Genomic DNA, 14,295 nt, shown 5'->3' on the forward strand with positions numbered 1-14,295 from the left:
CTAAATCTTGCCTAATCACATCATAATTTCCTTTCCCCCAGCTATAATACTTGCCCTGCGGTATATACCTGTCCCTGCCCATCGCTAAGGTAAACCTAACCGAATTGTGATCACTATCACCAAAGTGCTCACCTACATCTAAATCTAACACCTGGCCGGGTTCATTACCCAGTACCAAATCCAATGTGGCATCGCCCCTGGTTGGCCTGTCTACATACTGTGTCAGAAAACCCTCCTGCATACACTGGACAAAAACTGACCCATCTAAAGTACTCGAACTATAGTATTTCCAGTCAATATTTGGAAAGTTAAAGTCCCCCATAACCACTACCCTGTTACTCTCGCTCCTGTCAAGAATCATCTTCGCTATCCTTTTCTCTACATCTCTGGAACTATTCGGAGGTCGATAGAAAACTCCCAACAGGGTGACCTCTCCTCTCCTGTTTCTAACCTCGGCCCATACTACCTCAGTAGACGAGTCCTCAAACGTCCTTTCTGCCGCCGTAATACTCTCCTTGATTAACAATGCCACACCCGCCCCTCTTTTACCATCTTCTCTGTTCTTACTGAAACATCTAAATCCCGGAACCTGCAACATCCATTCCTGCCCCTGCTCTACCCATGTCTCCGAAATGGCCACAACATCGAGATCCCAGGTACCAACCCATGCTGCAAGCTCACCCACCTTATTGAGGATGCTCCTGGCGTTGAAGTAGACACACTTTAAACCAAGTTCTTGCTTGCCAGTGCCCTCTTGGATCCTTGTAACCTTATCCCTGACCTCACTACTCTCAACATCCTGTACACTGGAACTACAATTTAGGTTCCCATCCCCCTGCTGAATTAGTTTAAACCCCCCCGAAGAGCACTAGCAAATCTTCCCCCCAGGATATTGGTACCCCTCTGGTTCAGGTGAAGACCATCCTGTTTGTAGAGGTCCCACCTACCCCAGAAAGAGCCCCAATTATCCAGGAAACCAAAACCCTCCCTCCTACACCATCCCTGCAGCCACGTGTTCAACTCCTCTCTCTCCCTATTCCTCGCTTCGCTAGCACGTGGCACGGGCAACAACCCAGAGATAACAACTCTGTTTGTTCCCGCTCTAAGCTTCCACCCTAGCTCCCTGAATTTCTGCCTTAAATCCCCATCTCTCTTCCTACCTATGTCGTCGGTGCCTATGTGGACCACGACTTGGGGCTGCTCCCCCTCCCCCTTAAGGATCCCAAAAACACGATCTGAGACATCGCGAACCATGGCACCTGGGTTTTATTGGCTAATAAAAGTGGGTTTATTTTACAGATTCTTATAATTGCTATCGTTGTGTCCTGTTTTATTTACATTGGGGTTTAATTTGCTCAGGGCACTATTTTTAACAGAGGTAGTTAATAAGTTTGCACTAAATTCCTATCTGTCCTGTTTTAATGTGATAACCTATTTAAATTAGCACAGCAATTTAAGATGAATATGTCAGTCAGTGTGCGAAAAATAGCAGATGGACACAATTAAATCCTTTGATCTGCCACACCTTTCTTGGTTAAAGTACTAGATAGCCATGTTTTGTCATAATTTAATACATGAATATAGCTTAACTTTCACCAAACAACACAGTTCATTTCTTAATTTTGTTTTTCTTCGGTTCTCTAAATTTTCCATCCTCCCATCCTGACAGTAGTGATTTATATCAGGAGACATTTCCACAAGTACCAGCAGTAAGGAGCCTTTCGTTTTCTCTGATCCTAGGTGTTTGATGTGATCAGATTATTTGGCCATGGGGAGTTTCCCAACTGAACTCTATCATGTTTTTAGACAATATTCACATGCACATAGTTTTTAGCAATGATTATAACTAGTGTCTGGGATTGGAATTGTGGTTAAATTTTACCTCTCTACTCTAGGGATGCTGAAACTAATTTCATGAAACCCCACCACTATCATGACTGTTCTCAAATCACTTGTTAAGCATTAAATTTAGAACTTCCTTGTCTAAATGGCTCAGTACCAGACCAGAATCACAGAATTGTTACAGTGCAGAAGGCGGCCATTCGGCCCACATGTCCACACCGGCCCTCTGAAAGAGCAACTCCTCAATTCCACTCCCCTGTAACCCTGCACATTCTTCCTTTTCATATAACTGTCTAATTCCCTCTTGAATGCTTCAATTGAACCTGCCTCCACCACATTCTCAGGCAGCACCTTCCAGACCTTAACCATTTGCTGCGTGAAAATTTTTTCCCTCATGTCACTTTTGCTTCTCTTACCAAATACTTCAAATCTGTGCCCTCTCGTTCTCGATCCTTTCATAAATGGGAACAGTTTCTCTCCATCTACTCTGTCCAGACCCCTCATGATTTTGAATACCTCTATCAAATCACTTCTCAGCCTTCTCTTCTCCAAGGAAAACAGTCCTAACTTCTCCAATCTATCTTCATAACTGAAATTCCTCATCCCTGAAACCATTCTCGTGAACATTTTCTGTACTCTGGGAAAGAATAAGATCTGGATTCGAATAACAATCACCCTTCAACTTTCACTCTTTCACCATCCCTGAGAGAAGACACCTATTATCCATTTGATACAAAAACAAGAAATGCTGGATTCACTCAGCAGGTCTGGCAGCATCTGTGGAAAGAGAAGCAGAGTTAACGTTTCGGGTCAGTGACCCTTTGCTTTTATTATCCATTTGATTCCTTCTCCAATAGCACAATCTATATTTGGAACTCACCGGTGAGAAATTGTATGTTGAAATCAAGACTGGTTACATGCCTCCTACTCTTAACTCCTTTCTTCCTAGAGCCTGAAAACTGTAAAGCTCCCCACCTCCCTCAGTTTTTCTTTTCTGCAATTTTCAGGCTTTTAAAACCAAACATTACTTCTTAATTTATTTTGTCATTTATCTTTTTTTTTCAACCTTGCTGTTACCTTACACTTTGGTGTCTCAATAATGAAACTGTATGCATCTGCACAATTTGGGCCCTGGGATCCCAATCTGCTAACCCATTCCACTGCCTAGATCTAAACCTTTGGACACCTTGGTCTCAATATTTAAGGGGAGGTGAGGAGGGTGAGAGTCAGGTCATAAACAGCCAAAGAACCTGGCAAGACCAGGGGTGCAGAGCTTCAGTCAATCTTAATTACAGGATCTCATTAACATTTTTTAGCTCTTAGTTCTGCCCAGCACCCAGCCAAATGAACAACCTAGCTGACAGATGGGAGGGTACACTAATGGTAGGAGGCCACAGGTGAGAACCCTTATGGACGGTCCCTGCCAATCAGGATGTCAGAGATGCCTGTGATTGGGAGGGCTGAGGAGAGATCGGGACTGAGGGCTCTGCCTGGCCTACAAGGAGTGTTGACAGAGGCACTTACCCTGTGCAGCTGGCAGCTTCCAGCTCCCTTTTACTGCCAAGTTTCCCAATCCCTGGGAAATACGACCAGCAATGGTAAATTTTAAATCAGGCTGCCAATTACACTGTGGGAACCCAAATTGAATGTTAATTAAGTGTCCTGCCTCTCGACAGCGGAACACTCGGACCCTCCCTCCCATTATCTGCCACCTTTTGCATGCATGGCAGGTTTGGGTCACCTTGTGAGTATTGCACTTTTTAATCACTCCTGACTCTTTCCTGTCTGCTGAGGAGGTGCTAATTATTAAGGCCCTTGTATGGATAGTAACTGAACTATTGTTTGATCTATATCAGCATGGCAATAACTGAGTAAATCCTTTAAGCAGTTGTCACTTCTTTTGGAACAACTCAATATGCTCTTTTTAATTTAAGTTTACCTCATTATATCAACCTTTTTTTTAGTTGTACATTTGCATATTTAATTTCTTTTAATGAGCTTGCTTACTGTTGTATGATGTGTAATTTTGTAAACTTGGGCCTGCAGCTGCCTCTCTGGAAGTCCTGGCAGAGCCAACACTTATTTGTCTGGATAGGCTATTCCTATCGCACCAAACTCATGTTAGGTTCATGCACCAACCCAAACATTGCCATCTCTTGTGTTATTGTTTTGGTATCTACCACAGTGATAGTTTAAATCAGTTAAATAGATTGGTTTGGAATCATTGGATTAATGCCCCTTTCTCCAAATAATTACTGGACAAACGAGAGGGATACTATTTTAATATTCCTTTGTAGTAAGATTCCATCAAAGTAGAATATTGAACAATTTTAAATGCAAAAACATTAGAAAAAAAAACTTTTTAAAACATAATTACATGGTATTACCTATTACTCAACCTTCACTGGGACATCCTGATCTTGAATTTGACACATGAGGCAAACCTAGAGAAGGGAAATGGGAATTAAATAAATCATTTAAGTGGGTCTGGTTAGTATCATAGGTGAGCAACTCTAGTTCAAGCTAATGGGATGAAACTCCTAATTCTTCTCGTTGTTCGAGTCTATCAGGAGTTTGTTTTTCGTAGTCTGAAATTGGTTTCTGGGCGGCGCAGGTGTACAAAACAGAACTGCCCATAATTCAGAACAAGTTGTTACTAAATTGTCAGTTGACTTAGAGGAACCACAAGGTTGGTTAGTGTGGAATTAGCAAAAGGAAATGTACCGTTTGAAGACCAAAGCATGTCCTTTCAATCCCATGTTCGCGGCAAGCTTATATTAGTTTAGTTTTCATTTCTCTTGCTGCAAATTTAGGCCTAAACTCCCCTTCATATTGCATGGTGTAAAACTCAACATTGTTTGGAATTAACACTTAAGAGGCAAAAAAAGATTGAAAAGAGGTTGGCTTCTCAGCAATTAACAGAGACTAGTGTAATTCTCAACGGGTTTGGTGCTTGATTAAATACAGTTCCTCGATTCTGCTGGCTTGCACACTGTCAATGGGAAGTGATAGGTGAAAAGATAAAAATAAACATTAAAACTACACTCATCTCAAATGCTTTTAGAAGTATTGTACTGGTGATAGGGTGTGAAATGTCATTTAACTTTTAGAGTCCAGACAGTATTTTAAATGTGGAATGGCCCTGCGGCACAAAATGTTGCCTGTGTCGCTAATGTAATAATAATAAAAAAAAAGACTGCTCAGCGTAACATATGTGCAGTGGAAGAGATACGACTGATTGCACAGCAAAAACAGAAATATGCATAACATCTTTGCTGTCAACAAATCATTTCCATTTCATTTCAATATTATGGATGGCTGTAAATCTTTTCCTGTAATATCTTCAAGAACTTCAAAGTGATTGTATGAAAAGTGCTTTGAGATGATTTTTGAGAGACATGATAAGGCTCGGAATGTCACCAGGAGTTCTCACAATTGGCATGGTAAATTCATCAGAAATCCTGGATAGATAAGTGGAGCTTCCAGAGAAGTTACAACAGCCGATCGGGAGAACCTCTGAGTAAATTCCCTGCGTATGTTTCGCCATGTTGCATTAAAGGTGCTGAAATATCAGCACTCTGGAATTGCATGAAATTTGGTGAAGCCAGTAATCCTTGTTTGAGAAAGAAAGACCTGCATTCATTTGGGGCTTATGACATCTCAGAATCATCTGAAAGTTGTTAATTATTTGTTAATGTGAGTATGTGGCAGCCATTTAGCACCAACAGCGATGAGATGAACGAGCAGCTAATCCATTTCTGGTGGTGTTAGTTTAGAGAGGAGTTTTGTAATTGAAACCCAAAGCAGATTTCAGTTATACAGTATATCTCTATAGTGACCAATTATCAGAAAATTCCATGTATTCTCAAACTTGATCTATTGCTTAGTGCTTTACTGAATTCTCAAACAGCAGCAATGGCCAGCCAGTTGCTTGGGGTAGTTCTCTTTTAGTTACATATACATTTCTATATTAAAAAATCATGTTTGTAATGTAATACTGTATGTATATGATATTGTGAGAATGTAATAGTAAAACTGTTTTGTTTCATCTATGCTAACCAAACGACACTATATATAACCAGTTGTCTCTACTAACCACAGGGCACCATGATCCACTCAGTTCATCACAAGAGCAAATCAGGCAGTCGTCTTTTCTAAAAAAAAAGCCCTTTAATTATAGTTTTTAATTTTTTTTAGATTACTTCGCTTTTTACATTTTTTCCTCCCTTCTGACTAAAACCAGTATGCTCAACATCTACATACAACCAAGCAAGCAGCAAAAGACTAGTTTTCTAAGTTGTGACATTTTTTTCACCTGCAATTCTGAGGTATACAATAAAATGTCAAAGGTGGAAAATTTGAGCTAAAAACATGACAAACAGAAAGAGAAAGGAAGATAGAAGAACATTAGACTGCAGGAGGCATCATTATAGGAAAAGAGATCATAACAGTTTCATTTTTTTCAGTAGTGCACTGATTAACTTGTTTGCTTAAAATTTCTTTGTGCACTTGTCAACTCATTTACAAATTAAAATAGTGCAGGGAAAAATTAAACTCTGAAATGATAGTGCATTACTTAGAACAGATAAAGAACTGTTCAGAAATAAATGGGGATGTCTTATAACTGGTGAAAAGAGACATTGAGATAAAGTCTAAACAATGTTTCAATCTAAAGCACTGTTGTATTTATTTTTAATTTTATTGGAAAATGTTCTTTCTAGATGGTTGACCATTACTATTACAAGTCTGACGGTCTTCTTCAAGTTCTCACTGAACCGTGTCCAAATCCTGATCACCCGGTTGGTATGTTGCCACACTTGCACTGCTTATTATTAAGGTGGACAAGGGGAGGAGCCAGCAAGGGACCTGACATCATGATGCTTCCTGGATGAGACAAAGCAAGCAATGAACCTTTAGAGTTCAAATGTCAACATTTTACTCTGGTGCAGGGTAAAGGACATGACAGAGCGGGTGCAGAACATTCTGCAGGGGGAAGAGAATGAGCCAGAAGTTGTGGTACACATCAGGACCAACAATATAGGGTGGGAAAATATTGAGGGCCTATTCAGGAACTAGGGAGGAAATTAAAAAGTAGGACCTGAAAGATAATAATCTCTGGATTACTCCTAGTGTCGCATGCTAGTGAGAGTAGAAATAGAAAAATAGGGAGGATAAATACTTGGCTTGAAGCATGGTGCAGATGGGAGAGTTTCAGATTCTTGGGGCTTTGGGACCTGTTTTGGGGCAGGAGGCACCTATTCAAAAGGGACCGGTTGCACCCCAACAGGACTGGGACCAATGTCCTCGCAGGGAGATTCACTAGTGTGGTTGGGGAGGGTTTAAACTAAATTAGCAGAGGGATGGGCACCAGCGTACAGAAGTAGAAAAGAGGAATAAGGTGCATCATATTTAGAATGCACGTATGTAAATGCACAAAGTATAGTGAGTAAGGTTGGTGAGCTACAAGTGCAAATTGCCATGTGAGAATATAATGTAGTGATAATAACAGAAATGTGGCTTAGAAATGGTGAGGACTGAGTGCTTAATATGCATGGATACAAAGTGTTCAAAAAGATAGGGAAGGAAAAAGGGAGGTGGGGAGGAGGTACTGATTAGGGAAGACATTGTAGTGTTGGAAAGTGAGGATGTCATTGAGGTTAGAGTTGAAAAGTAAGAAGTGTATGATCATGCTACTGGGGATATTCTATAGGCCTCCAAATAGTGAAAGAGAGGAAGAGGAGCAAATTTGCAGGGAAATCACAGAGATGTACAAGAACTATAGAGTGGTGATACTGGAGGACTTTACTTACCCAAATATCAGTTGTGATAGTGTCAGAGTAAAGGGAAAGGAGGAGGAGGAATTTCTGGATTGTGTTCAGGAAAACCTCCTTGACCAGTATGTTCTTGGTCGAACTAGGAAGGAGGCATTGCTGGATCTGGTGCTGGGGAATGAGGCAGGTCAAGTGGACCAAGTGTCTGTGGGGTGCACTTGGGTAAGAGTGATCATCGTATCATAAGGTTGAGACCAGTAATGGAGAAGAGCAAGGAACAATCTAAACTATAATGTCTAAATTGGAACAAAGGCTAACTTCTATAGGATGAGAGGGGATCTAGCCAGAGTAAAATGGAATCAAAACTGACAGGAAAAACTCTAATGGAACAATGGGTGATCTTTAAGGATGAGAAGTTTCAGGCTACGTACATTCCAACAGGGTCGAAAGGTAAGGCAACCAAAGCCAGGGCTCCTTGGATGATGAGGGAGATACAGAATATAATGAAACAAAAAAAGAGGGTGTATGATGCATTGTCAGGAGAATTCTTCAAGCAAGAACCAGGCCAAATACAATAAGTTGAGAGGGGAAGTGAAGAGCCAAATAAGACTGAGAAAGGGAATCTGAGAATAGAATGGCAGGTAACATTAAAGGTAACCCAAAAATCTTCTTCTAGTATGTAAATAGTAAGCAGGTAGTAAGAGCTGAGGTGGGTCCTATTAGGGACAACGAGGCTGATATCCACTTAGAGGCACAAGGCAAGGCCAGAATATTTAAACAGTATTTTGTATTTACTAAGGAAGAGAAGCTGACAAAATATCAGGAGAAGCGGAGATGTTGGCGGTAATAACTGGGGTAAAAATTGATAGGCAGGATGTACTGGAAAGGCTGGCTATGCTTAGGGTGGATAAGTTGCCTAGTCCAGATGGCTTGTATCCCAGGTTGCTAAAAGAAGTGGAAGTGGAGAAAGCAGAAGGGCTTGAATAAAAAATTGGCTTAAGGACAGAAAACAGCAAGTCGTGGTAAATGTTTTTCAGACTTGAGGCAGATAAACATTGGTGTTCCCCAAGGGTCAGTGCTAGGACCACTGCTTTATTTGCATATATAAATGTCTTGGACATTGGAATACAGAATAAAATTTCAAAATTTGCCAATGATACCAAACTTGGAAGTGTGGCAAACAGTGAGGATGATACCAATGGACTGCAACAAGGTATAGATAGGCTAGCAGAATGGGCAACAAGTGGCAGATGGAATCTAATGCGGAGAAGTGTGAGATGATGCATATTGGCAGAAGGGATGGGGAGAGGCAATATAGACTTAATGGCACAATTCTAAAGAGTGTGCAGGGACAGATTGACCCTCAGGTTCATGCGCATCGATCTTTGAATGTGGCAGGAGATATTGAGAGAGTAATTAGCAAAGCATATGGGATCTTGCCATAAATAGAGATATTAAGTACAAAAGCAGAGAAGTTATGCTGAACCTTTATAAAGTTCTGGATAGATCCCAACTAGAGTATTGTGTGCAGTTCTGGTCACCATACTTTAAGAAGGATGTGAGGGTCCTTGAGACTGTAGAAGGGGGATTTACCAGAATTGTTCCAGGGATGAGGGATTTTAGCTAGAGGGTTAGGTTGGAGAAGCTGGGGTTGTTCTCTTTGGAGCAAAGGAGATTGAGGGGAGATTTGATAGAGGTGTACAAGATTATGACAAGTTTAGATGAGGTAGACATAGAAAAGCTGTTGCCATTAGCTGATTGTACAAGGACTAGGGGACAAAGATTTAAGGTTTTGGACAAGAGATGAAGGGGGGTTGTGAGGAAGAATGTTTTTATGCAGCAAGTGGTAATGACCTGGAACTCTCTGCCTATGAGGGTGGTGGAAGCAGAGATGATGAATGACTTCAAAGGGAAATTGGATGGGCACTTGAGGGAAATAAACTTTCAAGGCTACGGGAATAGAGTGGGGTAATGGGATTGCTCTATAGACTGTAGGATAGACTCAATAGGCCGAATGGCCTCCTTCTGTGCCTAATGATTCTAAGACTCTATGGGCTGAATTTTATGAGCCCTCTGGCGTCAAGAGTCGTGACCGGGGGAGGGGGCCCGGAAAAGTCTACCGAGAGAGGCCCGCCACGACTTCCAATGCCGAGAAGGCCTCACCACATTTTACTGGCAGTGGCGAGGCCTCGGTACAGCGGTGGGGCCTTCCTTTCAATATTAAAATTAAGTTTAAGAAGATGCAAATCAACTCACCTTGTCCTGATGGCTGTCCCATGCCGATATTCTGGCTGCCAATCAGAGCTCCCACACCTTTGGAGTTCTGAGGCGTGATACTGGTGGGGCGGGGGTGCAGTGAGCGGTAAAAACACTTTGTATTGGCTGCGGGAATGGTGGGAATGGGTTGAAGGGCAAAGGTAATGAGGTTGGGCGGGGGGAGGTGAAGTTTGCATTGGCAATAAAGTTTATTAAGGGTTGGTAGCCCTAAAACAAACATTGCGAGGGGGTGGGGTGGGGGGCAGGTTGTTGTTGAAAGGGCCTCCAGCTTTTATTTAAATTTTGAAATCACATTCAGAATAATATCCCTTTAAAAATTCCAATGCCACTGAATGGCTTGAAGCCCTTTAAAAATGGCGCCTGTGCAGTAGCGCGGATGCCTTGCCGGGGACGGAGCAGCTGCCCCTTCTACGTCCATTTAAATGAGCTCCCGCAAGAATGTAGAGGAGGAAAGGATCTCACTCAATCCTGGTATACTGAGCATCTCTTTCACCTACCCTCCTTCCTTGTGAATTTTGTAATGTGCTGTGGAATTGGCAAAACTGTTAATTCCTGTGACATTTGCAACTTACGCAGGAAACTTTCAGCCTGTCATTTACACATTTGCATCACAAGTTTGCTGAAAATAACAAGCCTGCAACTGTTCATGCAAAGTCATGCTGTAAGTGTGACTTGTTTTGAAAATCATGTCCACCATTTCAAATAAAGCAATATTGCACCTTATTTTAAGAATTAGTTTTCCTTACAGCTTTTATTCAAAAATATTTAAATTCCACATAAAGAACTACTTATTATAGAGATTATATGATTTGTAATTGTGTCCCATAGATATTCTTACTATGGTTTTGTTTTCTAGACTCCTTTGGGTTAACTCCAGCACCACCAGTTCCAAGTAACCATCCTCGGGTAAGGATACATTTATCACTAATGTGATCAAGAGCGGAGCAGCTTACAAACTCTTTGAAACAAGTCCATTTCTCATTGAGTTACCAGTACATACCTTGACTATGGTAAACCTTGAAAGATATTATCTTAACTCATTAGGATTACTGGAAGTAAAATTTGCAGGAAAATAATATGGAGTACTAGCAGTGGTACATACTTATGTAAAGTAAAATTTTACTTTAATCTACAGGTTATTCTTATATTTACAACTTTCTGCTTTTCATGGCTCCTTTGGTGACACATTAAAGTGGTGCAGGGTCACTTACCCACTGATTTTGGTTTTTTTTTACCCTTTCTCTGGGGAAGGGATTCATCTTTCCTTGGTTCTTCCCACAAAGATTCTGATGAAACCTGAAACTTACTGCATGGGGATCTGCAGGAATGAATCCAAATTCTGCTATTGTGTTACTGGGCTAAATATACTGGGCTTATCAGATCACTATAATTCCATAGCACTTTGATTTTCCTGATCTAATAAGCCAGCCCACCTACTGTTTTCACGGAATAGGCTTCAGTTTTGGTTTTCACAAAAGATTCCTTACCATCCACCTATAAACTTTGATTTACACCTAACAAATCTTTCAGTGTGCTCACCTCTAGCCAAAGGCAAAGTAAAGGTATTTTGTTTGCAACAAGAACAACATGCTGTGGGTGGGGAACACTTCAAAAAGTAATTTGTTTGAAAAAAGCTTTCTAGTTTGGACAGTTACATTTAGATTGTGCGGTGAAATCTTGAACTTTACTGAGCTGTTACATAACACAAAACCTTACCATAACATATATGGGGGGGGGGGGGGAGGGGGGGGGGTGAGGAAGTGGAGGGTGGGGGGCAGATGGTGACTTCTATTTTGCTGCCTCGCCATTTGCACAAGAGCAGCAGGGTGACAGTGGAACGCAGATTTCATGACTGAACAAAGCACCATGTTATTGGTGAGTTCCCATTCGTTCTGATTTTCAGGCAGACCTTGATCCTCGTGCCAGAATCCCTGCCTGCAACAGGCAGGAGGCTCATATGCATATGGGCCCAGATTCGGCGCTTTGTGACTAGACCATGTCTGAACCAAGAAAAACAGGAACATGCATACCAATTATCCCAGATGATTACTAGGCAGTAAGCTAACTGAAGGGTTCAAATAGTGTCATGAACCACAAAAGGAAACTCGAAGTAAAGGATTACAGGGAACATTTTGTGAGCCTGTACTCCTAATGCAGCAACTCACTCAACAGGGACATGGATCAGAGAATCAGAAACAGATGACTTTGAAAATTCTGGTAGACAAATTTCCGCAGCCAAATTTCCAAACAACGTTCATATCAAATGAGACTGTGTATCGGAAGCTGGGCCTTGCAAAATTTACCCTTATATTTTAATAAATATCGCATTCTGACAGACCTGTGACTATTTTTTTAAATGGCTGTTGTTCCTTCTTTGCATTAATTTTGTAACAAATTACTTCACTAGAAACTGGGTAGATGGACAGTTAAAATTGCCCAGGTTACTTGCCCACCCTTGAGCTGTCCGGATTCTGTCAACCACAATTTTTGCGCAGGCTTCTGGAGGGGCAGTTCCAAAGTCTATAGCGTCTTTCTTTCAATATGCAGATCAGGGTCCAATGACATTATCAAGTTCTGATTTTAATTCTGCCTGAGTGGGGTATCCACTGTGGTTTCCTGCTAGGCTGAACAGAGTCATCTCCCGGGAAGATAAAGAGGCCACACAGGATTTTTTTAAACTTTCATTTTGTGGGACCAGGAGGAGCAGGAGAGCTCCTCCGGGCCCAAAAAGGAAAGTTTAAGCTTCCTTTGTCCCAGGGTTCTCCCATCTCACCCATAATTCTTTCCCATACCCACTTCCCACACTTGCCTGAGTGCTGGCAGGGCAGGTATGAACCACCCAATTTCCCAGAGGCTAGCAGCTGCTGAACTGGCAGGATATTGGGAGGCCTAGAATATAACCTGGGCCTAATTTCTGCAGCAGGTAAGAGAGTTTCACCTCACCTTAGCACACACCCAGCTAACCCTAAAATAAAAGCAAAATACTGCGGATGATGGAAATCTGAAATAAAAACAAACTGCAGGAAACTCAGCAAGTCTGGCAGCATCTGTGGAGAAAGAAGCAGAGTTAACGTTTCAGGTCTGTGACCTTTCATCAGTTCTGATGCCAGTTCTGATGAAAGGTCACAGACCTGAAACATTAACTCTGCTTCTCTCTCCACAGATGCTGCCGGACCTCTTGAGTTTTCAGCACTTTCTGTTTTTATCCCAGCTAAACCTAACCTGGATTTAGAATCGGGCCCCATGTTGCAGAATTTTTCAGTACATCAGATTGCTTTGGCTACTGAATTACAGAAGAATTCACGATTATGATTAACCAAACTGAATGTAAACTGGTATTTCTCTGATTCATACATTACTGTTTTACTGCACTCTCCCCACACTCCCCACAACATTCCAGTTGAATTCCAGTGCTTCTCATGATTTTGAAAAAACTGAGATAAAACTTCTGGTTTCAAAAAGTTTAATCATGCAACTTCTTAGGGCATTCTGGGAGCTTGCCCCACTCAATCTGGCAAGTAGGCCCAAACTCCTGCTTTACAGACAAATCATTTCAGTGTACTTCTTGTTTTTGGAGGCCTTTCACAAAGTTTGTGGGAGCTTTCAATGATTGGCATCATTCTGTCTGCGAAAGATGATGGACACACAGCTGGGGTGTCTTCTCTTGGTGCACCTTTGCTGATGGTGAAGGCTAATCATTGAGAGGCAGGTTCTGCCAAAAGTGCTGCACGTGAAGCTGCCAAGTGATGCTGTGAGTTGTTGTTTTTGATGTTGGCACCTGTTGCCAAACTGCTGTCGTAACTGGTCATCGTGGTAGTGCACACCAGTCCACAGGATATGTCGCCATTTCCCTCTTTGGCCAGCTAGTGACTCTCAGGTGTGCTTTTTGACATTTGTGGCCTTCATGTCACGCTTGCAAGCATTCTTGAAGTGGTGCTTTGGGTGCCCCACCAGTCGTCTGGCCCCGGCTAGTTCACCATACAGAAGGTCCTTGGGTATGCAACTGTCTTCCATCCTGCAGACATGTCTGATCCACCAAAGCTGCCTCTGTTTGATTACTGCCAACACACTTGGGAGCTCTGCCTTTGAAAAGACTGCCAGATTTGTGATTTTTGTCCTGCCAGGATTAACCCATAATGTGCCAATGCAAATTAGATCCATCCCAAATTCAATAATCCTTTTCATCTGTTCATGCTTTCAGCACTGCTCATACATATAAAATGGGCGCTGCTGGGACTTCCTGTTATGGCGCTTGATTTTTAGACTCTGCTGGAGTTGGGGAGGTGGGAGAAATGAAAATACCAGTTCCCTGGCTCCATCCTGCCCCGGGCCATTTTTGCATGTTCGTTAATAAACATATTAGGGCCAAGTAAAGGAGGCTAACTTGGATTTTCCAGTTAGCCTC

General features: G+C 41.9%; 1 protein-coding gene across 4 annotated transcripts in view; it reads left to right on the forward strand.

Annotated features, from left to right (window-relative positions):
- syk (spleen tyrosine kinase) overlaps positions 1-14,295 on the forward strand; it is a 184,314-nt gene that overhangs the window by 104,880 nt on the left and 65,139 nt on the right. For all 4 annotated transcript variants that reach the window (XM_068030147.1, XM_068030145.1, XM_068030148.1 and 1 more), the window contains exons 5-6: positions 6,564-6,645; positions 10,747-10,796. In XM_068030147.1, coding sequence (XP_067886248.1) covers positions 6,564-6,645; positions 10,747-10,796 — 132 coding nt within the window. The remainder of the gene's footprint in view (positions 1-6,563; positions 6,646-10,746; positions 10,797-14,295) is intronic.

The sequence above is a fragment of the Heterodontus francisci genome, chromosome 4, assembly GCF_036365525.1.
Source record: "Heterodontus francisci isolate sHetFra1 chromosome 4, sHetFra1.hap1, whole genome shotgun sequence".
Taxonomy (NCBI): Eukaryota; Metazoa; Chordata; class Chondrichthyes; order Heterodontiformes; family Heterodontidae; genus Heterodontus; species Heterodontus francisci.